Below are 24,997 nucleotides of genomic sequence, written 5' to 3'. Positions count from 1 at the left end.
TAAAAACTAAAATTTATTCACAATAATGATAGTACATTATAGAAAAAAAGTGTAGTGTACAGAAAATATATATGTACTGGAAATCCTAGATGAGAATTCTTTCATACTAAATAACCACTGTTGTCATAATTTGTACAATGTATGCACAAGGTCATACTACATACTCTCTGTGACTTGTTTTCTACTCAATTTTGTAATGTGAAGACTCTGTTTACTCTCACTACCATGTCCATATTAAGGTGGTTAAACTTTCTTGTCAGTTTAATTATTAGTGGCTAGAATTTTTCTGCTTTGCCCTTTCATTGAGACTGTCATTGCTAAGAATTTAGGTCTTTAGTGTGATGGCACTGAGGTTTTAAGGCTCCCATAGTGACAACAGAAATTGAAGAGCCTACTTATTAGCTTTTTCAGATTTCTTCCTATTCTCTTTCCTTGGTGGTTTGTTTTCTTATAACTCACAAAGGGTGTTTTATATATCACCTTGGAGATTTAATTAAATATCTTATAAAAATTATTTAGGTTACCTAGTTTGCCAGAAAAATAATCTCTAGTAATGATGTTTAAAAAAGTTAAAATAGGGCTGGAGAGATGGCCTAGCGGTTAAGCGCTTGCCTGTGAAGCCTAAGGACCCCGGTTCGAGGCTCGGTTCCCCAGGTCCCACATTAGCCAGATGCACGAGGGGGCGTACACGTCTGGAGTTCGTTTGCAGAGGCTGGAAGCCCTGACGCACCCATTCTCTCTCTCTCCCTCTATCTGTCTTTCTCTCTGTGTCTGTCGTTCTCAGATAAATAAATAAATAAATAATTTTTTAAAAAAAGTTAAAATAGCTGGGCATGGTGGTCCACACTTTTAAATCCCAGCTCAGGAGGCAAGAGGTAGGAGGAGTGCCATGAGTTTGAGGCCACCCTCAGACTGAATTTCAGGTCAGTGGGCTAGTGTGAAACTCTAACCTCTAAAAAGAATAGAAAATGAAAATGCTTTTTTTTTTCCCATTCTGTTATGAATGTAGTGTATAATGTCAAATTTATACCCTTTACCCAACTTACCAGTGTCATTTTTAAGGATACCTTGGTGTTTGTATTTCCATAAATATTGTATATTTCTGCATTGTTATGTAGCGAATTAGGTGAATTATGTTTGTCTGGTCAGGATAAAAGAATGTACAGGTATTAAAATAAGAAAGCAATTGTGATGACAACATTGTGACACAAATGTATGCTGTTTTTTGAAAATACCAGTAATAATATGTTTATGCTGACAACAGGGGACACTCTACGCCAATGAAGAAAATTGAGGTGAATGGTCAGATTAAAAAGAGTGCCATTCTCAGATATAGGCCTCAAGATAAAAATTCTAGTGCTGCTTAAAATTGCTGAGTACATGCAAGTAATAAAAGGATTTTCAGGAGTCTAATAGGAAAACTTGATGAAACATTAGAAAGAAAATTTGTAGATCACCTGAGAATGAATGAATGAGGAATTCTTAATACATATTAGTTAGATTTAAGGTATTATTTTGTGCCTTATGAAATTTAGGAATCTATTTTATCATTATTATACTAAAGGAAGACATCAGATAGCAAAATGACATTTTGATAAAATTCAACATCCATCCTTCATAAAAGTTTTATAATTAGAACTGTTTTTAGGAAAAAAAATGATGAGATTGTTTTTTTAAAAAAATTTTCCCTCAATTCATTTTCTAGCATTGCTATTGGAAATACTTAATAGTAGATGAAGGACACAGGATTAAGAATATGAAGTGCCGTCTAATCAGGGAGTTAAAACGGTTCAATGCTGATAACAAACTTCTTTTGACTGGTACTCCCTTGCAAAACAATTTATCAGAACTTTGGTCATTGCTAAACTTTTTGTTGCCAGATGTATTTGATGACTTAAAAAGGTAGGTAAGGCAGCCATTTATCTGTTTTCTTGTTTTATTATTTTTTTTCAAACCTCCAAAATTTCTTATCTGAAATTTGATTCCTTTCTTCTAGGTAGCTGAATTTAAATGGTAAATTTTAGTGGATTATTTGTGGTATATATTGTATGTAGTGTGTCATTGACACAAAATATGGGAGAGCAGAGAAAAAAGATGATGTATTACAAATTTGTATTGATTAAAAAAAACACCAATACTACCTTAAAATCTTTTTAAAAGATTTTTATCTTAATTTAAAAAATACTTTCCAATGCATTTTTCTAATTTCATCTTCATACAACAATCCAAGCAGATGAATTGAAATACACCCCCTATCATATCTATTAGGAAAATAGTTAAAAAATATGACGTTACCAACAGGAATAAATTTAAAACAAAAGTTCTCCAACTTCAACCTATAACTTTTTATTGTAGAAACTTTGAATTTTAGCTTATATGAAAAAAAAAAACAAGATGTTTTTAGGAAATAAGTATCCCCAGAATAGAAAAAGAATAATATAAGTAAAAATGACTAAAATGGAAATTCAACAAAAGAATAATTCCAGTATGTTTGATGTAGCTGGGTGTGGTGTCACATGCCTTTATTCCCAGCATTCAGGAAGCTGAGGTGGAAGAATGGCTATTAGTTCAAAAAAGTTACTATTTTCTCCCAATACTTGATTTGTGTTCATGTTGACATTATTGAAGGAAGAAAGCTAGTTGGATATGTGAAATTTTAGTGTTACTCTGATGATACATTCCAAATAAAATTTCTAAACACAGGCCCAAGATCAGGTTGTCTTACTGTGACTAGGCACACTTTTATTAAAGGATAACATTTCCAAGTCTTATGAAAGCCTATATTGGTATATCAAGATAGATTGTAGCTAAGAATCTGAGTTAAAATATTTATTTACTTATTAGAGAGAAATAGAGAATGGGTGCACCAGGGCCTCCAGCCACTGTAAATGAACTCCAGACATATGTACCGCTTGGCTTATGTGGGTACTGGGGAATTAAACCTGTGTCCTCAGCCTTCACAGGCAAGCACCTTAGCCACTAAGCAATCTCTCCAGCCCCAAGAATCTTACTTCTAAGACTATACTATCAGGTGATTCACATGTGAGAATATCGGTCTGCTGCTTAAATGTTATTAGTATTTTTAACAATTGTATGAACTGATAAAGAGTATTTTAGAATATAATATGCATATCTTTAACATGGAGAAGAGCTAAGATACTATAGTTCATACCATTATCGATTTAAGTTATATTAAGTTAAAAAAAAAATTGTTGGAGATGGGTGTGGTGGCGCATGTCTTTGATCCCAGCCCTTTGGTGACAGAGGTAGGAGGATCACTGACAGTTTGAGGCCACCCTTAGACTACATAGTGAATTCTAGGTCAGCCTGGGCTATAGTGAGACTCTACCTCAAACAAAACAAAACAAAACAAAAATATCTGTTGGGCTGGGTGTTGTAGCACATGCCTCAAATCCTAGCACTTAAGAAGCTAAGGCAGGAGCTACATAGTGAGACACTGTTTTGAAAATTAAGGTCATAGGAAATAGCTTGCCAATAGAGCACTTGCATTCTATGAGGGAAGTTCTGGGTTCAATCCCCAGCTGCACATCTATGCATGTGACTCACTTCCCCAAACCATTTGTTAGATTTATATCATATGTACTTGGTTTTCATAGAGAGCCTTGCTATTTCTGTGAGTATTCATGTTTCATAAAATATGTGTTTTGGGCTTGAGATTTGGCTCAGTAATAAAGCTCTTGCCTAGAATGCTTAAGGCCTTGGGTACCATTCTTGGTAGCACCAAAACAAATGAGGAAGCAGAAATGAGGTTATGTACCTTTTAGGAAAGTTATTCCCTTTCACATCTTAGTTCTTGAGTATTATTCAAAACAATCATCTCCTCTCAGTCTGAATTTTTTTAATTGACAACTTCTATAATTATAGACAGTAAACCATGATAATACCCCCTTCACTTTCCCCTTCACAACTCCTCTCTCCATCATGAATGTTTTTATTTTATTAAAAAATAGCAACTGAGTTTTTGAGGCAAGAATTCCTGTTTCATACTACAAAAAAATAGGACATTATAAGACATGTTTCATGTTAGTGTAATGAATTCATGTGATAGGCTAACTTGTAATCATTTTTCTTTTTCAGCTTTGAATCTTGGTTTGACATCACTAGTCTTTCTGAAACTGCTGAAGATATTATAGCTAAAGAAAGAGAACAGAACGTATTACATATGCTTCACCAGGTGTTGAATCTTACTATTCTGCTTGCTTATGCTTATATAGAAATAATTAACCCAAGAGACCTAACCTTTTGCTTCAAAAATGAGTCTCCCTGGGATTGATTGTCCTGTCTTTTCCATGTTTCTAGAAAGCACGGTCCCCCCCCCCCCCCTTTGGCTTCACTCTTTATGAAGCTGATCTGGAACTGAGTCTATTCCAAGCTGGTCTTGATCCTCTTACCTCTGCCTCCTGAAGGCTGAAATTAAAGGCATACACCACCATGCCTGACTGAACACATGGCTTTCTGGCAGAATTCAAATATTTTTAATGCTTATTTTGTCCTTAATGTATCAGCCAGAAATGAAAATACAGGGTTTTATGCAATATTTGCCAATGATAATTATGTGCTTTTACTTCCTTGCATATCTAACTCATTTGTATTTAATGCCTCCTTCAATTCCTATGCTGTTCTACCTGTCTTTACTATGGTGAAACAATCTTTCAAAAGTGTCATCATATGGGCCTGTGTTTTGGGAATTTTACTCAAATTCCTTATAATTTTTCTTCAAAGTATATGCATGCTCATGAGAACAAGGTGAAATAGTAGAAAAGTGGAAAGTAAAAACAATAACCTAGGCAAGTCATCCTAGCATTATGTGCTAGATTGTTGTCCTTACAGTCACTTTTGTCTCTGTGTAAGCATACGTGTTTTATTTTCGTGAAATTTTTAAACATGTGAGATTCTTTTTAAAAATTTTATTTTTATTTCAAAGAGAGAATAGGCACACCTGGACCTCCTGCTGTTGCAAATGAACTCCAGATACATGTACTACCTTGGGCATCTGGCTTTATGTGGGTACTAGGTAATTGAAGCCAGGTTTTTCTTGGGCTTTGCAGGCAAGTTCCTTAATGGATGAGCCAGCTTCAAAAGATCTTTTATACAGCCATTGTGAACCAAGCAATTGAAAACATTTGGGTCCAGTGAGATAGTATGTGGGTTGGAAATGTAGTATAAATGAGATGCATATAAAATTTACGTGTTATAAGTGAGATTGTTAACCTTAAGAAGTATAAATAGTAGCTTGACAGATGGCTTAGTGGTTAAGTCTCTTGCCTGCAAAGCCTAATTACCTTGGGTTTGATTCCCCAGTGCCAATGTAAAGCCAGATGCACAAAGTGGTGCATGTGTCTGGAGTTTGTTTGCAGTGGCTGGATTCCTTGTTGTGCCCATTCTCTTTCTTTGTCTCTCTGCCTCTTTATCTGCTTGCAAATAAATGAAATACATTTTTTAATTTATGTATTAGAGACAGGGAGAGAAATAATAGGCGTACTGGGACCTCTAGCCACTGCAAATGAACTCCAAATGCATGCGCCACCATGTGAATGTGGCTTATGTGGGACCTGGAGAATTTAACCTGGATCCCATAGGTTTCAAAGGCAAGCACCTTAACCACTGAGCTGTCTCTCCAACACAATTTATATATGTGTACTTTAATAATAGCTGTGTGTGGTGTCACATGCCTTTAATCTCAGCATTTGGGAGGCTGAGGTAGATCACCTAGAGAGGTCAAGGCTACCCTGAGATTACATAATGAATTACAGGTCAGCCTGAGCTAGAGCAAAACCCTACGTTGAAAACCAAAACAGGGCTGGAGAGACGGCTTAGCCATTAAGCGCTTGCCTGTGAAGCCAAAGGACCCCAGTTCTAGGCTCGATTCCCCAGGACCCACCTTAGCTAGATGCACAAGGGGGCGCATGCGTCTGGAGTTCACTTGCACTGGCTGGAGGCCCTGGCGTGCCAATTCTCTCTCTCTCTGTCTGCCTCTTTCTCTCTGTGTCGCTCTCAAATAAATAAAAATAAACAAAAACAAAGAAACCAAAAGATGTATAAATACCATGATTTTTCTGTTTTATGATTATTCAAGATGTAATCTTAGTGTTTTCTTTAATTTTTAACTTATTTTGAGAGGGAGGGAGGGAGTAAAAGAGAATGGGCATGCCAGAGCCTTTAGCCTCTGTGAACGAACTCCAGATGCGTTTGCCCCCTTGTGCATGTGTGACATTGGACGCTTACATCACTGTCTTACTACTTGGGACCTGGAGATTTGAACATGAGTTCTTGGGCATCACAGGCAATGCCTTAATTGCTAAGCCATCTTTCCAGTCCAATCAGTGATTCTAAGTTGACTAAAGTACAGTGCTATGCATTGATAGGGAGTTTATAGTTAAATGGTAGTTTGGTGTGAGAAAATTTAAAAATTATTTCTTTACCTTTTGGAACTTAGTATTTATATTCTAAGGAAAAACTGGTAAGTTTGTGGGCACAGTATTTCCTGAGAAAATGAGAATGTCTAATATTCATTTGCTTGTCCATGCTTATCTCTTAGATTCTGACTCCTTTCTTACTGAGAAGGCTAAAATCTGATGTTGCTCTTGAAGTTCCTCCTAAACGAGAAGTCATTGTTTATGCACCACTCTCAAACAAACAAGAGGTCTTTTATACAGCCATTGTGAACCGTACAATTGCAAGCATGTTTGGATCTAGTGAGGTACTGTGTGTGTCTGAAATATGCTGTAAATTAGATGACACTTAAAATTTCAAGATTGACTTAGGTTTTGTCTCCTCACCTGTTTCCAGGACTTAGTTGAATTTTTTAAAAAAATATTTTAACTTTATTTGAGAGAGGGAGAGGCAGATAGAGAATGGTTACACGAGTCTCCACCCACTGCAAACAAGCTCCAGACGCAAATCTTGTGCAGTTGGCTTATGAGGATACTTGGGGGTTGAACCTATGTACCTAGGCTTTTGCAGGCAAGTCCCTTAACTGTTAAGCCATCTTTCCAGCCCCTTAGTTGAATTTCTAACCAAAGTATAAAATGTAAAGCCAAAAACAAAAGATACTACTTCCTACTATTGTGCTCACATTTAAATGATAGCTTGTATATTGTTTTCTTTGCAATCATCTAAAATGCTGATCTTGTATTGAAAAAAAAAAAAATTTGAGAGAATGGGCATGCCAGGGCTTCCAGCCCTGCAAATGAATTTCAGATGTATGTGCCACCTAGTACATCTGGCTTACCTGGGTCCTGGAGCATCGAACCTGGTTCCTTTGGCTTTGCAGGCAAGTGCCTTAACCACTAAGTCATCTCTAGCCCTTTCTCAGATTTTATATCATACTCTCTGGAGAATTGTTTTGGGAGTTCCATTGTTTTTAAATGACATATATTGATTGTACAATTTCAGAACAATTCTATACATTGTTTTTGGCTCCCCCCCCATAGGGTCTTACCTAATATTCACTGTGTAGTCTCAGGGTGGTCTGGACCGCACAGTGATCCTCCTACCTCTGCCTCATTTTGAAATATTGTTATTAGTGTAAGACCTTTTTATATATTTGATTTTTATTTATTTATTAGGCAGGGGAGACAGCAGTTTGCCAGTGTCTCTAGCCACTGCAAACAAACTCCAGACACATGTGCTATCTTGTGCATTTGGCTAACAAGGGTTCTGGGGAGTTGAACCTGGGTCCTTGCTTTGCAGGCAAGCACCTTAACAGCTAGGTCATCTCTCCAGCCCTGTAAAACCAATTTTTATCTAACATTTGCATTTGGCCATAGATTATGGGTCTCTTTGGTGTCACTTGATGAAAGAAGATTGTAAGAGCCAAAGAAAGGGTACCATGTACTCTTCCAGACACAAAATGGCTTGGATATCCATGACTTTGCGTTTCCTCCTACTGCCTACATAAGACTAGTAGGAGGAAAAGATGATGGCATCAAAATTAAAGAGACTGAGAGGGGGAGGGGATATGATGGAAAAATAATTAAAAAATTTTTAAATCTTAAATCATTATGCTCAATCTATATAACTTCAAGGGCCTTAGAAGACTGCTTAGTTGTTAAAGGAACTATTGCATACAAACTCTGGCCCAGGTTTTATTTTTTATTTTTCCTCCCAGTACCCATACACAGCCGGATGCACAGAGTGGCACATGCATTTGGACATTTGCCTGGGCTGACCTGGAATTCACTATGTAGTGTCTGTGGTCTTGAGCTCAAAGCAGTCTACTTACCTCTGCCTCCCAAGTGCTGGAATGAATTTTTTTTAAAGAACTTCAATGTTTAAGTTTTTAAATGTAAACTATTTGTTTATTCTCTTTTAGAAAGAAGCAGTTGAGCTAAGTACGACTGGACGACCAAAACGTCGAAGTAGAAAATCAATAAATTATTGTCAAACAGATGAATTCCCTAATGAATTAGAAAAACTAATAAGTCAAATACAGCCAGAGGTGGAGAGAGAGAGGTGTGAGTTTAAAAATATTAAAATTAAATTTCGTTATACCACTTTGTATTTTTGAATTCATACTTATTTTTTTTTTATAGAGCTGTTGTGGAGGTGAATATCCCTGCAGAAGCTGAAGTTAATCTAAAACTTCAGAATATCATGATGCTTCTTCGTAAATGCTGTAATCACCCATATTTGATCGAATACCCTATAGACCCTGCCACACAGGAGTTTAAGGTAAGTGCCATTTAGTAATTTACTATTTGGTTTTCTGTGTTTTACATTGGGGTAAAGTATTATATTTGATTTATTGTTTAAAAGATTTTTTAATTTTAAAATGAACAATCTTCTTGGAGACTGGAGAGATAGATGTCTTAGTGGCTAAGGCATTTGCCTGCAAAGCCTAATGACCTGAGTTTGCTCAGTACCCATATAAAGCCAGATGAACAAAGTGGCACATGCATCTGAATTTCATTTGTAGCAGTTTGAGACCCCTGCTTGCCAATTCTCTGTCACTGTCTCTGCTTGCAGATAATAATTTTTAAAATGCTTAAAAAATTATTAATCTTTAGTAAGCTGTGGTATCTCTCCAATTTAAAGAACTTCATGTGAGTTAGAATGATGGTGTTTTCTGTGTAGAATGCAGCAAATTTTTTTGTTGTTTTTGTTTTTCAAGGTAGGGCATTGCTCTAGCCCAGGCTGACCGAGAATTCACTATGTTGTCTCAGGCTGCTCTTGAATTCATAGTGATCCTCCTTACCTCTACCTCTCAAATTCTGGGATTAAAAGCATGTACCACCATGCCCAGCTTTAATTATCTGAAAAAGAACATGGTTTCACCATGCCCTTTTGCCTCTGGTTTTACATGAGTAATGAAAAGTTGAACCTGGGCCAGCAGGCTTTGCATGCATGCTCCATTAACTGCTGAGCCATCTCTGCCAGCCCATAATTAATAATTTTATTTTTATATTTCATGTGATAGCTAAGAATTCTTTCTTTCTTTTTTTGGTTGTTTTATTTTATTTTATTTTCTTTATTTGAGAGTGACAGACAGAGAAAGAGACAGCTAGACAGAGAGAGAATGGGCGCGCCAGGGCCTCCAGACGCGTGTGCCCCCTTGTGCATCTGGCTAATGTAGGTCCTGAGGGATCAAGCCTCGCACTGGGGTCCTTAGGCTTCATAGGCATGCGCTTAACCGCTAAGCCATTTCTCCAGCCCAGTTATTTGTTTTTTGTTTTTTGAGGTAGGGTCTCACTCTAGCCCAGGCTGACCTGGAACTCACTATGTAGTCTCAGTATGGCCTCAAACTCGTGGTCATCCTCTTTATCTCTGCCTCCTGAGTGCTGGGATTAAAGGCGTGCACCACCATACCCGACAGAATTGTTTCAGTTTTAATAAAGCAGTTGATTTGTACTGTTCTCCATTTTAGTGATAGTGATCACTTTTTTCCCCAGTCTTCTTTTTAGTCAGTATTCACCTCTCTGCTCACTAAATTTGAGGAATAGCCAGTGGGAAAACCAGAATTTCATAGAATTAGAGACTATCAGATTAAGTGAAAGTTCTTTTCTGGTTATTTGATAGAAAAATACCGTGTTAAAAATTTAATATGAAATATTAATTTTTATGTATTTTATTCATGTATTTATTTGAGAGAGAAAGAAGAGACAGATAGAATGGGCATGCTAGGAAATCCAGCTACTGCAAGGGAACATGCACTACCTTGTGTTATCTGGCCTACATGGGTACTTGGGAATTGAACCTGGCTCCTTAGGCTTATAGGCAAGTTCCTTAACTGCTATGCCATTTCTCCAGCCCTATGAAATACTGTTTTTGTTTTGTTTTGTTTTGTTTTTGGCTCCAGAATGCATCTTTCTTGAAAAGTAGCTACCTTTTTTTAAAAAAAGATGTTACTTTTAACTTTTATAGTAGTTGGTCATTGAAAATTGAACTATTCAAAAGGTTTTCAAGGTAGGGTCTCACTGTAGCCCAGGCTGACCTGGAATTCACTATGTAGTCTTAGGATGGCCTCGAACTCATTGCAGTCCTACTGTATCTGCCTCCTGAGTGCTGGAATTAGGTGTGACACCACACCTGGCTCAAAAGGTATTTTTAACTTTTATATTGGCTGGTCATTGAAGATTGAAGTATTCAAATGGCTTTTTATTTACTTATTTGGTTTTTCTAGGTAGGGTCTCACTCTAGCTCAGGCTGACCTGGAATTCACTACGTAGCCTCAGGACAGATGGTTTTTATTTTTATTTAGCAAATTATTGTTAATTATAATGATTTATTTTAGCTTGTGTTTTTCCTGTCCACTTTTAAGGTCGATGAAGAATTGGTTGCAAATTCTGGAAAATTCCTAATTTTGGATCGAATGCTGCCTGAACTTAAAAAAAGAGGTCACAAGGTGGTGTTTTTTATTTTTTTCTCCCTCAAGGTAGGGTCTAGCTCTAGCCCAGGCTGACTTGAAATTCACCATATAGTCTCAACCTAGCCTCAAACTCATGGTGATCATCCTACCTCTGCCTCCCAACTTCTAGGATTAGAGGCATTTGCTACCATGTCTGGGATAAGGTGGTACTTTTGATAATGTAGATGGTTTATTCTGTGAGGTAAGCACAGATACTTATATATACGTAAATTTCAGGTGCTGCTTTTTTCACAAATGACAAGGATGTTGGACATCTTGATGGATTTCTGCCATCTTCGAAATTTCTCCTTCAGCAGGCTTGATGGGTCCATGTCTTATTCAGAGAGAGAAAAAAATGTAAGGCATCATAAATTTCTTTTTAATAATTTGTCATGATTATGAGTTAATATGTAAGATTGAGATACAGATTAATAAGAGGCAGGAATGACTAAAAACCTTGTGTTGTAAGATCAGACATTCGGATGCAATACTAATAAATCATGTTTAGTAATTATTCCTGTCATACTTTTGTAATCTTCTGGCACAATGACTGTAAGAATGTTTGTGTAATAGGAAATTGTTTTCTGTTTTGCGTGGGTGTGTGGCCTATGAATGTTAATGTGTGTGAGGACGTATGCATGCCATGGTGCACGTGTGGAGCTCAGTACATTTTCAGGTGACTGTTCTAGTGACTCTTCTAGCTTTGTTTGAGGCAGAGTCTTTCCTTCTTCTTGTCTTTCTTGTTCATTGCTACACTCCTGAGACTACCTGGTCCACAAGCTTATAGGAAACTCCTATTTCTCCACTTACCTTGTCACAGAGTGCTGTGGTTGCAGAATCCTGCCATGGCTTCTAGCTTTTTCTTTTTCTTTTTCTTTTTCTTTTTCTTTTTCTTTCTTTTTTTTTTTTTTTTTTTCCTTTTTGGATGTCGGGTCTCACTTTAGCCCAGGCTAACCTGGAATTCACTATGTAGTCTCATGGTGGCCTCGAACTCTCGGTGATCCTCTGCCTTCCAAGTGCTGGGATTAGGCATGCGCCACCACACCCAGCTTGGCTTCTAGCTTTTATGTAGGTTATAGAGATCCAGATTTGGGCCTTCTGGTCTGAGTTGTGTGAAATCTTATATACTGAGCCATCTTCCTACCCTGTTGCTTAACTTTTTTTTTTGTTTTAAAACTTTATTTTTATTTATTTATTTGAGAGGGAGAGAGAAAGAGGCAGAGAGGGAGAGAGAAAATGGGTGCGCCAGGGCCTCCAGGCATTGCAAATGAAATCCAGATGCGTGTGCCCCCTTGTACATCTGGCTTACATGGGCCCTAGGGAATTGAACTGAGGTCCTTTGGCTTTCCAGGCAAACGCCTTAACCATTAAGCCATCTCTCCAGCTCACCATACACACTTGTAATCACAGCCCTCAGAAGACTGAGGCAGGACAACGGTCAGTTTGAAGGCAGTCTGGGCTACATAGAAAGTCTGTTTCAAAAAAAAAAAAAACAAGCAACAAAATCCAAATGATCCTTGAACTGGAGTTGAAGCTTGTTAGTAAAGGGCTTGCCTACCTCGTACTAGGCCATGCATTCCCCAGCACTGGGAGAAAAAAAAAAACTCCAGGTACAGCCAAAAAATCAAATGATGACAAAATGAAACCCATTGTTTAACTTTTTATCCCAAAAATTTAGTGAATTTTTAAAAAATATTTTATTTTTATTTATTTTGAGAGAAGGAAAGAGGGGGGAGGGAAGGAATGGGGAGGGGAGAGAGAGAGAGAGAGAGAGAGAGAGAGAGAGAGAGAGATAATGGGCATGCCAGGACTTTCAGCCATTGCAAACGAATTCCAGACGCATGCGCCCCTTTGTGCATCTAGCCAACATGGATACTGCAAAATCCAAGGTTCTTTGGCTTTGCAGGCAAGCGCCTTAACCACTAAGCCATGAATTTTTATGAATGTAGTAAAGTTGAAAGCAGTTTTTAAATTGTCTACTGTTATTATATATGTTATGTTCTGTCAGCATTTGATTGTACCTTTTTATCATATCTGTTGTACATTAGTCCATTCCTGTGTCCATTCTTACTGTTTTGGTGGAAGTGGTTTTTTTCACTATAGTCCAAGCTAACCTGGAATTCACTGTGTAGTCTCAGGGTGGCCTCAGAGTCATGGTGATCCTACCTCTGCCTCTCGAGTGTTGGGATTAAAGGCATAACACCATGCCCAGCAGTGGAAGTTTTTTGTTGTTGTTAGCAGTGTCATGGGCAGTTTTTTTATTTGTAAATTTTATTAATTTACTTATTTGAGAGAGACAGATGGAGTTGGGCGGGGTGGCCACGCCAGCCATGCAAATGAACTCTAGATGCATGTGCCACCTTGTGCATCTGGCTTACATGTGTACTGGGACATCGATCTTGGCTTCTTAGGCTTCTCAGGCAAAGTCATCTCTCTAGCCTTTTTTTAAGTTTCTTTGAGGCAGTGTCTCACTGTAGCCCAAGCTGACTCGTAACTCTAGCCCAGATTTGCCTAAAATTCATTGAACTTGGGGATTATGGTCAGTATCCACTACCTCTAGCTCTGTTGGCCTCCCCTTTCTCCCTGTAGTACAGTCTCTCTCTAGCCCAGGCTGGCCTTGGACTCATAGAGATCCTCTTAATTCTACCTCTCGAGTGCACCACCAATCTTGGCTATATTTCTATTAGGTAATGTAATGTGATTGTTTTCATAGATCTCAAAGATTGTTTTGGCCTTTTTTAGAGAAAAGTACTCTTCCCCCAAGGGTCTCATTCCAGCCCAGATTGACACAGAATTCACTGTGGCACTAGGCTGATCTAGAACTTACAGCGATCCTCCTCTCTCAGCCTTTGGAGTGCTGTCATTAAAGGCAGGAGCCACCATACCAGGCTTTTCTTAGAGAACCCTTTTAACAGTTTTACTTAGATTTGTTATGTTTAAATTTTTTATTTTTGCATTTCTTTTACTTTTAGATATACAATTTCAACACGGATCCAGATGTTTTTCTTTTCCTAGTGAGTACGCGAGCTGGTGGTCTGGGCATTAATTTGACTGCAGCAGATACAGTTATTATTTATGACAGTGACTGGGTAAGTCAGGAATAGAGCACTATGCCGATTTTATTTTCTGAAAGTTAAATACTGCATTAAACATTTGAAGTTTCATTTACCTGGGTTTGCCACCCCTCCAATTCAGGCTGATCTAGATAGAATTCACTGTGTAGTCTCAGGCTGGCCTCCAACTGAGAGATCCTTCTACCTCTGCCTCCCCATATTGTGGGGTTAAAAGTGTGTACTACCACGCCTGGCCTTCGCTTACCTGTTTTGAAAAGTGTATGTTGTATGTCAGCTAGTAATCATTTAGATCAAGTTTTCTCCATCTAAAAACTTAATGTCACTGGGTGTGGTAGAAAACGCCTTTAATCTCAGGAATTAGCAGGCAGAGGTAGGAGGAGGATTGTCAAGGGTTCATGAATGGTAATTATAAAAATTACCCTAGAAGTCTAAATTCAGAAAAGGCTTTGATGAAGTTCCTCTTTGGATCATGTATATTGATTTTATTCATATATCTTGAGTTTAAGTTAATTTGAACCTAGTGTCATTAAATTTATTTTTCTTTTTACTTTAAGAATCCCCAGTCTGATCTTCAGGCTCAGGACAGATGTCATAGAATTGGTCAGACAAAGCCAGTTGTTGTGTACCGCCTTGTCACAGCAAATACTATTGATCAGAAAATTGTGGAAAGAGCAGCTGCAAAAAGGAAACTGGAGAAGTTGATCATCCATAAAAGTAAGCCAGCCTGTCTGCTTGCCTGCTTTCCTTCCTTCCTTCCTTCCCTCTCCTTCTCTCCTTCCTTTGTTGTTTTCCAGATAGACTCTAGCCCATTCAGACCTGGAAATTACTGTGTAGTCTCAGGGTGGTCTTGAACTCTCAACAATCCCCCTACTCTACCTTCCAAATACTGGGATTAAAGGCATGCACCACCACACCTAGCTAAGTAAGCTATTCTTATATGAAACTTTGCTTCAATTGCCCAATATATGTGTGATGTATTACTGTTAATGTTACATTATAAAAGAAATTCATGTAGTTGTATATGACATGATTTAAAAATTTTTTTTGTTTATTGACAACCTCCATAATTATAGACAACCCATGGTAATTTCTTGCTTCACCCCCACTTTCCCCTTTGCAATTCCATGTTCCATCATGCCCCTTCCCCTTCTCAGTCTCTCTTTTATTTTGATGTCTTCATCTTTTCCTCCTATTATGAGGGTCTTGTGTAGGTAGTGTCAGGCACTGCAAGGTTATGGATATCCAGGCCATTTTGTGTCTTGAGGAACACTTTGTAAGGAGTCCTACCCTTCCTTTGGCTCTTAAATTCTTTCTACTACCTCTTCCACAATGGACGCTGAGTCTTGAGATTTGTGATAGAGGTGTTTTCAGTGCTGAGCACTCCTCTGTCACTTCTCAGCTCCAAGGTACCTTCTGAGTCATCCCAAGGTCGCTGCCACCTGAAAAGAGAAACTTATCTATCTAACTAAAAGAGTAGCATTAATATATGGGTATGAATGTTAAGAGAAGTGTTTACCAGGCAGTTTGGTGAGTGTAATATATGCATTAAGGGCTGGCAAGATTGCTTAGTGGTTAAGGCATTTTCCTACAAAGCTAAAAGACCCAGGTTTGATTCCCCAGGACCTACATAAGCCAGATGCAAAAGGGGGTTCACATGTCTGCCCCCCTAATAAATAAAAAAAAATGTTTTTAAATATATGCATTTAGCCAGACCAGCAGATGTTATACCTCTAGTGCTAATGACTATTCCTGTCACAGGTTTTCAGTATCAGACATATATTCCCTCCCATGGAGCAGGCCTCCAGTCCAATTAGAGTGGTTGGTTTCCCCCATAATGGACATGCCACTATTGCACCTATTGGCTCATTTGGCCTGGCTGGCCAAATTTAAGGCTTGCAGTGCCCCCTATTGAGTATCTCCACTAGTGGTTTCTCTCTCTGCCATTGAACTGCATGCAGCATAGCTTTTTCCAGCTTTCTGTCAGCTTGTCTACATGGAGGTGATGTTCAGCTCAGCTCCAGCAGGATTTCTCAGTGATCTTGCAACCCAAATATTTGGACTTTACAGCAATAGGATCTTACCATCTATCTATTCTTGGTAGGATCCAAGAGACTTGGCAGTGGCTTGTAATGTTTTGGGGGCATCAGGGCCAACAACTCAACAGGCACTGAAAATTTAATAGTAATAATCTATGGCTTCTGGAGTCATGTTTGCATTGCTGCAGAAGTCATCCAACCAAGAGCAACTTGTGGTGGGAAAAAAAAGGTTTATTTTGGCTTTCAGACTTGAGAGGAAGCTTCATGAAGGAAGGGGGAAATAACGGCATGAGCAGTGGGTGGACATTGTCTCCTGGTCAACAATAGATGGTCCATAGTAACAGGAGAGTGTGCCAAACACTGAAAAGGGAAAACAGGCTATAACATCCATAAGCCTGCTCCCAAAAATACACTGCCTCCGGGAGTGTTAATTCCCAAATCTCTATCAACTGAGAGCTTAGCATTCAGAGCACCTAAGTTTATGGGGGACACCTGAATCACACCACCACATTCTGCCCCTGGCCCACATAAACTGATAACTATACAGAAGGTCTTTGCAAATACCAATATGTTGAAGGGTTCCCCTACTTTTTCCTCTGGCAGTGTCAGGTCTGATATTAAGGTCTTTGATCCATTTGAGTGCATGGAGATAGGGATCTGTTTTCATCCTTCTACAGATACATATCCAGTTTTCCCAGCACCATTTACTGAAGAGGCTGTCTTTTCTCCAATGAGTATTTTTGGCATTTTTGTCAAGGATCTGGTGGCTATAGCTACCTGGACTTACATCTGGGCCCTCTATTCTCTTTTATTGATCTACATGTCTGTTTTTGTGCCAGTACCATGCTATTTTTGTTACTATGGGTCTGTAATAGAGGTTAAAATCAGGTATGGTGATGCCACCAGCCTTATTTTTGCTGCTCAAATCTGTTTTAGATATTTGAGGTTTTATGTGCTTCCAAGTGAATTTTTGAAAATATCCATGAAGAATGCCATTGGAATTTTGATGGGGATTGCATTAAATGTATATATTGCTTTTGGTAAGATTACCATTTTCACATTCTTTCAATTCAAGAACAAGGAATGTCTTTACATTTCCTAGTATCTTCTGCAATTTCTGTCTTGAGTGTTTTAAAGTTTTCATTGTAGAGATCCTTCACTTCCTGCTTGGTCAGGGCAAATGATCTGGTACATTCTTGTATTGTGTTTGCCAATATTTTGTTGGAAGTTTTGCATCTGTGTTCATGAGGGACATTGGTCTGTAATTTTCTTTTTTGTTCTGTCTTTGGTATCAGGGTGATACTGGCATTGTAGAAGGAGTTCGGTAGGATTTCTTACTTTATGGGAAAGCTTGAAGAAGCATTGGTGTTAGTTTTTCCATGAAGGTCTGGTAAAATCTAAAATGTTGTAAACCATCTGTTTATAATTAGAAGAGTTTTGTTTTCTGCAGTAGTTCAGTTCTTGTTGTTGTTGATAGGTATTGTAATTGTTTCCAGATTGTGTTTATTATTAATGAGCTGACTTTTCATTGATGTTTGAGGACATAAAGAATTACTTGCCCTTTATTTGAGGGAGAGTATATGTTTACCAATCTGGAAATACTAAAAGTTGCCTAAAGGGCCATGTCATTTTATATTCCACCTCTAAAATTGTAAGCCTTTCTCACTGGTTTGTAATGTCACAGATGTTGGCTAACAAAGCCTGCCATCCCAGGTTCAACTCTCTGGTACCTATATAAAGCCAGATTTCTAAATGATGCATGCCTTTGGAATTCATTTATAGCAGCAAGAAGCCCTGGCATGCTCATATTCACTCAGTCTCAGTCTCTCTGCTTACAAATAAATTAAAATTTAAAAAAAATGAAAGGAATTTTAATATTCTGAATTTTTTCTTCTTAGATCATTTCAAGGGTGGCCAATCTGGATTAAATCAATCTAAGAATGTCTTGGATCCCAAAGAATTAATGGAATTACTAAAATCTAGAGATTATGAAAGGTAAAATTTCTCTATTTTAGAAAAATATAATGTATAGCTATATTTTATTTAGATGACCTTTAACATTTTGGGTTTTTTTATAGGGAAGTTAAAGGGTCAAAAGAGAAGGTCATTAGTGATAAAGATTTAGAGTTGTTGTTGGATCGAAGTGATCTCATTGGTAAGTATTTGCCATGCTCTTATTTTTTATGGAGACTGAAATATACAGAGAATGGTGTGATGGATCCCTTGTATAGTATGTTCCACCATAGTAGTTGACAAACTACTTTGTTACTATTTTGTGTCTGTTGGGATTTTAAAATCATATTTGTAAACATGACATTTGCCCGTAGTAGTGTTTTAGTTTTCCTTTAGTAGGAACTGCATATATTTTATTTAGTTAGTTTTTCAACATAGGGTTGAGACATAGGGTTGTAGCTCAAGGTGACCTGGAATTCACTCTGTAGTCTCAGGGTGGCCTTGAACTCACAGTGATTCTCTTACCTCTCTTCCTCCCCAGTGCTGGGTTAAAGGTGTGTGCCACCATGCTCGGCTCACACCTGCATAGATTTTTAAACAGAGCCACTTACTTACATTTAGTTTGTTGGCTCTAGTGTGCCAGTTCTCTCCCTTGTCTCTCATTCTCTCTTTCAAATAAGCAAATAAATAAAGATAAAATATTAAGAAAAAATCAAAATTGCTAGTAATTGTTGATATCTGATTGTATTAATAGGAAATTAAAGAGAATCTAGAAACTTGTAAATTAGAATTTAAGAAAATTGTCTAAAAATTAATAGTATGTTGATTAACAGAAACTATTTAGTAACATTTTCACAGCTACAATTTTATTTTAAATATTTTTATTTACTTATTAGAGTGAGAGAGAATGCCAAGACCTCTAGCCACTGCAAGTGAACTCCACGTGTGCCACTGTGCATCTGGCGTACATGGGTTACGGGCAATCAAACCTGGGTCCTTAGGTTTCTCAGACAAATGCTTTAACTGCTAAGCAATCTCTCTGGCCCTACAATTGTATTTTTTTATGTAGGGTGTGGTCTCACTATAGTTCAGGCTGATCTGATACTCAAGCTCCATGCTGGCCTGGAAGTCGTGGTGATCATCCCACCTCTGCCTGTGGAGTGTTGTGATTAAAGCATGTACCACTATTCCCAGCTTTACAAAAGTTTTGAAAGCCTAAGATAAATTTCATTTAGGCCTTCATGGACAATTATAAAATATGGAAAGATGTTAACAGAAAGACTGAATAAATGCATGGATTCAACTATAATTATATAGGGGCATCTATTTTTAAATCCTTATATAACCTTTCAAAGTACTGTGAGAGGCTAAAATTTTGTTTTGTTTTTTGGTTGTTTTGAGATATGAACTTACTCTGTAGTTCAGGTTGGCCTACCACTTACCTTACAATCTCATGACAATCTAATTCTTGCTAGAATGTTATAATCAAGACTAATGAATAACCACATGATCAGTGGTGCTGTGTGGTAAACCTAGCAAAACAAAGCTACCAAACTTCAATGAAAAATCGTTGACGGAATCTATACCTAAGTATGTGTTCAAGACCTAAGTATAAAAGTAAAAAGGAGGGCTGGAGGAATGGCTCATCTTTTAAGGTGCTTCCCTGCAAAACATTGCAATCTGGGTTCAATTTCCCAGTACCCGTGTAAAGCCAGATTCAGAGTGGTGCATGCAGCTGGAGTGCCCATACTCTTACCCTCCCCTGTTCTCCCTCCTTTCTTGAAAGTAAAAAAAAATTACATAATATTAATGTAATTACTATATTTATTGAGGGAAGTGCAGAGCCAAGGAAAGGCACCCACATGGCTAGAGATCTCACTTGGAGAGCCTGGGGAAAAAAGCGTGGAAAGAAAAGAGAAGAAAGTTCAAGGAGCTCCTGCCATATGGGGAGCTGGAAGGGATAAAAGAACCCATGTGGAGAGTAAGGGCGAGGGGCCCAGCCAGCTTAGGCATGGCCAAGGGAAAACTCATGCACAACTGGAAGTTCCCAAGTGGTCCAAATAAAATATATATATTTTTTACAAAGTAAGAGAAGCTGGGTGTGGTAGTACACTTTAGGCATTTGAGGCAGAGGTAGAAGGATCACTGTGATTTCGAGGCCAGCCTGGGACTACAGAGCAAGTTCCAGATCATCCTGGACTACAGTGAGACTCTACCTTGGAGAAAAGGAAAAGTAAAAAGACAGTAAATATATTTAAGGCTTTAAGATTAGAAGATAATTTTTCTGTTTTAAAATAGGATCTTGCAGGAACTCCCTAGTATAGGTGTATGACCTATATGAGGATATTGTCCCTGTATCTTTGGCTGGCCTTGAACTTCTATGTGGCCAGGGTTGATACTGAGTTTGTGATCCTTATGTTTAGCCTTTCAAGACCTAAGACTACAGATGTGCACCACCACATCTAGCCTGAATGTAATTCTGAAAGAAAATGCAGAATTTACCATAGAAAAAATTTTAGGGGTTATGTGACAGTGATAAAGTATTTTGTTTAAAGAAAGAAAAAAAAAAATCACAGAACACCATAAACAGATAATTGCATATTTGCACTGATTTGAGGTGGTTAAAATTAAGCTTTTTATCTTTCCAGCTTTGTTTTTAGTTTTAGGTTGTGCCCCCCCGTAGAATCTCTCTCTAGCCCACACTGACCTGGAATTCACTCTTGTCATCTCAGGCTGGCCTCGAACTCACAGTGATCTTCCTACCTCTGCCTCCCAAATGCTGGGATTAAAGGTGCAAAACCATGCCTGGCTCATCTTCCCAGCTTTTAAGGTTGCCATGATTGGACCTTATTTATATTTATTTAACAGAAGGAGGGGGAGAGAGAGAGAGAATGGATGCTCCAGGTCCTCCAGCTGCTGCAAACTAACTTCAGACGCGTGTGTTATCCTTATGCATCTGGCTAACGTGGGTCCTGGGGAATCGAACCTGGGTCCTTTGGCTTTGCACGCAAATGTTTTAACTGCTAAGCCATCCCTCCTGCCCATGATTAGGCTTTTTAAAAGACCTGAGAACATAGTTCAGTTTTTAGTGTTCTGTCCAGTGTCAGATCTGTTTATCTTAAATGTATCAGAAGAACCCTTGACTAGCATATTGATGCTTTGTGTTGTTTCCTTCATGCTGATTGTAGTTATAGTAAGAGGAATGTATCTTACTGCTTTTGTTACAATTAGATGGGTAAGGGAAAGGATGTCACATTTTTGTGGGTTTTTGTATTTTGTAAATGTGGCTCATTTTTCAACATTAGAAATTTCTTTGACAATTTTTTCCAGGTTTCTATACCTTTTAAAAAGTGCCTATTCTTTCTCTTTCCCTGTCTCATTCTCTCAAATAAATAAATTTAAAGGTGGGGGGGAGCTATAGAGGTGGCTTAGCAGTTAAGGTGTTTGCCTGCAAAGCCAAAGGACCTTGGTTCAATTACCAGTACCCATGTAAGCCAGATGCAGAAGGTGGTGGCACATGCATCTGGAGTTTGCCTGCAGTGGCTATTAGCCCTGGCATGCCTCCTCTCTCTCCCTCCCTCCCTCCCTCCCTCCCCCCACCCTCTGCCTCCCTCTCTTCCTCTCTCTTTTCCCTCTTGCTTTCTCAAATAAATAAAAAAAATTTTTTTAAGTGCCTGTTTTTGCCAGACATGTTGGTGCATGTGTTTAATCCCAACACTTGGGAAGCAGAGAAAGGAGGATCACAGTGAATTTGAGGCCAGCCTGAGACTACAGAGTGTGTTCCAGGTTGCCTGGGCTACAATTAGACCCCACCTCAAAAATTAAAAAAAAGTTACCTGTTTTTATTATTTTTTTCTTAGATCAAATGAAGTCCTCAAGACCAATTAAAGAGAAAATGGGCATATTCAAGATACTAGAAAATACTGAAGATTCCAGTCCTGAATGTTTATTTTAAGTTGGAGCTAAATTTTTAAAAATTCTTGTTTACATCTGTTTAGAAGTTTATTTACTGGTTTTGAAGTCGATTGTCCACTTTACTTTTGAATTACATCAATTTGTATAATGTAATTACTATCATTGTACACTTAAGATTATAATTTTCTGAGCTGTATTAACAAAATTCTATTAAGTTTAGGTTTATATTTACTTTTTGGAACTGGTAGTATTCTTGAGAATTGTCAAATATGTACTTAACCATTACAGATTTATGCAATCTTCCTGTGGAAGTTATATAAATGTCTTGACCCCTCATGAGTAATATAGTTCATGGATTTTGGCACAGTTCTGTAGTAGGCTGTTGACTGGGGGAGATTGAAATTTGTGTTTTCTTATGTTGAAGTTAATTTTTTGATTTTAGAGTCAATAAAATGATTTATCAAGTAAATGTTCATTATAATATGATCTCATCATTTTTTTTTAACCTACTGCTTTTTGGTATGTCAGGGCTTCCTGCTACTACAAACTAGATAAATGTACCATTTTGTGCATCTGGCTTCAACATGGGTACCTAGACCATCATGCTTTGAAAGCAAGTGTCATCAAATTATTTTTGCTAGGAAACTTGAATTTAGCTAAAATAATGCCTAAAGGCTTAACTGATACTGCCATTCAACATTATTAGTGGTTTCATTCACTGGTGCTGGAAAACAGCATACCATGTATAGTTTGAGTAAAAAAAAAAGCTCTGGAAAAAAACAGAGTCTTGAGCCGAGCGTGGTGGCGCACACCTTCAATCCCAGCACTCGGGAGGCAGAGGTAGGAGGATTGCTGAGAGTTCAAGGCCACCCTGAGACTACATAGTGAATTCCAGGTCAGCCTGAGCCAGAGTAAGACCCTACATCAAAAAAAGAAGAAGAAGAACCAGAAGAGTCTTGACAAACACACACACAAAATTTGGAAATGATAGTATACTGTGCAGATCAAGAATAGAAATAAGAGTGGAGCTGTCTCTGCCTAAGAGAAGGGTAATTAAAACCAGAGAGAAGAAAAGCAGAGCCATGTGTGAAAATAACTTAGAATCTATAGAAGAACATAAAGGCTACAAAGGGAAGAATGTTTTTTAAATTTTTATTATTATTTATTTATTTATTTGAGAGCGACAGACACAGAGAGAAGGACAGATAAAGGGAGAGAGAGAATGGGCGCGCCAGGGCTTCCAGCCTCTGCAAACGAACTCCAGACACGTGCGCCCCCTTGTGCATCTGGCTAACATGGGACCTGGGGAACCGAGCCTTGAACTGGGGTCTTTAGGCTTCACAGGCAAGCGTTTAACTGCTAAGCCATCTCTCTAGCCCCAAAGGGAAGAATTTTAAGCCCTGTATGAAAAATTATAGTACTATGGGCTGGAGGGATGGCTTAGCAGTTAAAGTGTTTCCCTGCAAAGCCTAAAGGCCCATGTTTGATTCTCCAGTACCCATGTATGCCACATGTACAAGGGGGCCTATGCATTTGGGGTTCTTTTCAGTGGCTAGATGCCTAGGTATGTCTATTCTATCTGCCTCTCTGTCTGTCTCTCTCTCAGTCAAAATGAATAAATAAAGTTAAAAATTACCAGCCAGGGTTGGTGGTGCACACCTTTAATCCCAATACTTGGAAGCAGAGAAAGGAGGATCACTGAGTTTTAGGCCACCCTGAGACTACATAGTGAATTTCAGGTTAGTCTGGGCTAGAGCAAGACCCTGCCTCAAAAAAAAAAAAAACACCAAAATTACAATACTACATAGAAGAGAAGTCTAATGTCTAATGGAAAAGGCTGTTTGATGGGTTTTCTTTTTTAAGGTGTGTGTGTACAGATGTACGTGCCCTATGCACACGTGTGCAGAGGCCAGACTCTTACAGCTTAGTTCCTTCAGACAGTGTCTCATTGAACCTGGATCTCACAGGTCTTTGGTCAGACTGGGTGTCATACTCCAGTGATCCTCTGGTGTCTGCCTCTTAGCACTGGGGTTACAGGCATGCACAACCATACCAGGATACTTGTGTGGGTGTTGGATCCAGCTCTAATCTTTATACTTGTACAGCAAGGGCTTTTACCTGCTGAACCCTCTCTCCAGTGCCAAGAAAAGCTATTTTAAATTTTTAAAAATTTGGCTAGAAGAAAGAGGATGGAGAGAGAAAATATGATAGTATGGGCATGGCAGAGCCTCTTACTACAAACCAACTCCAGAAGCACGTGCCGCTTCATGCATCTGGGTTTACATGGGCATTGGGAATGGAGTTCAGGGCAGAAGGCGGCTTTGCAAGCAAACACTTGACCACTGAGCATATCTTTAGGCTGAAAAGCTTTTTTTCTCCCCCTCAACATTTACTTGCAAGCAGAAAGAATGAATGCACCAGGGCCTCCAGTCAGTCATTACAAATGGATTCCAAATACATGTACCGCTTTGTGCAAATGGCTTTGTGTGTGTACTGGGTAGACGAACCTAGGCCATTAGGCTTTGCAGGCAAGTGCTTAACCACTGAACAATCTATTCAGGCTCTGAAAAGCTGTTTTAATAGATCATTTGACTTTATGAAGCCAGAGGTAAGATCGCTGTGAGTTTAAGGCCACCCTGAAACTACCAGCTCATCCTGGGCTAGAGTGAGAAACTACCTCTAAAAACAAAAACAAACAAAAAATTGTCATCAGTGAATTTGTGAATCTTTAACAGTTTTTCTTGTTCCCTGTTAACATTACAGTCTGTATAGCCTGAGCCCAGAGAAAAGGTTCATTTCTTCTCTTTTACAGCATGACTACTAAGAAGAAACACAAATAGCCAATAGATTTAAAACTTTTTTTCAACATCCTTTTGGGCATGTTGGTGCACCCCTTTAATTCCAGCACTCCAGAAGCAGAGGTAGGATACCTGTAAAGCAAGGCCAGTCTGGGACTACAGAATGAATGCTGGTCAGCTGGGAATAGAGTGAGACTGACTGTACCTTGACCAAAAAAAAAAAAAAAAACCAGGGAAATACAAGTTGAAATTATTTTGCTATTTCATCCCACCCCAGTTAGAATGGCTGTTATCAAGAAAACCAATGAAAACAAATGCTGTTTTGGTTTGGGGAAAAAGGGAAATCCTTTTGAG

General features: G+C 38.4%; 1 protein-coding gene across 2 annotated transcripts in view; it reads left to right on the top strand.

The window, feature by feature from the left end:
* The window catches only part of Hells (helicase, lymphoid specific), a 61,143-nt gene extending 38,829 nt beyond the window's left edge, over window positions 1-22,314 (top strand). For both annotated transcript variants that reach the window (XM_045141840.1, XM_045141839.1), the window contains 12 exons: window positions 1,706-1,902; window positions 4,099-4,195; window positions 6,560-6,721; window positions 8,336-8,475; window positions 8,556-8,694; window positions 10,781-10,864; window positions 11,105-11,224; window positions 13,840-13,956; window positions 14,496-14,655; window positions 17,876-17,972; window positions 18,056-18,132; window positions 21,791-22,314. In XM_045141840.1, the coding sequence (XP_044997775.1) occupies window positions 1,706-1,902; window positions 4,099-4,195; window positions 6,560-6,721; window positions 8,336-8,475; window positions 8,556-8,694; window positions 10,781-10,864; window positions 11,105-11,224; window positions 13,840-13,956; window positions 14,496-14,655; window positions 17,876-17,972; window positions 18,056-18,132; window positions 21,791-21,885 (1,485 nt within the window). In that variant the 3' untranslated portion in view covers window positions 21,886-22,314. The remainder of the gene's footprint in view (window positions 1-1,705; window positions 1,903-4,098; window positions 4,196-6,559; window positions 6,722-8,335; window positions 8,476-8,555; window positions 8,695-10,780; window positions 10,865-11,104; window positions 11,225-13,839; window positions 13,957-14,495; window positions 14,656-17,875; window positions 17,973-18,055; window positions 18,133-21,790) is intronic.
* Window positions 22,315-24,997: the final 2,683 nt, after the last annotated feature.

Source organism: Jaculus jaculus, chromosome 1, assembly GCF_020740685.1.
Source record: "Jaculus jaculus isolate mJacJac1 chromosome 1, mJacJac1.mat.Y.cur, whole genome shotgun sequence".
NCBI lineage: Eukaryota > Metazoa > Chordata > Mammalia > Rodentia > Dipodidae > Jaculus > Jaculus jaculus.
The sequence above is the reverse complement of the archived record's forward strand: the minus strand, read 5'-3'. Positions and strand labels throughout refer to the sequence as shown.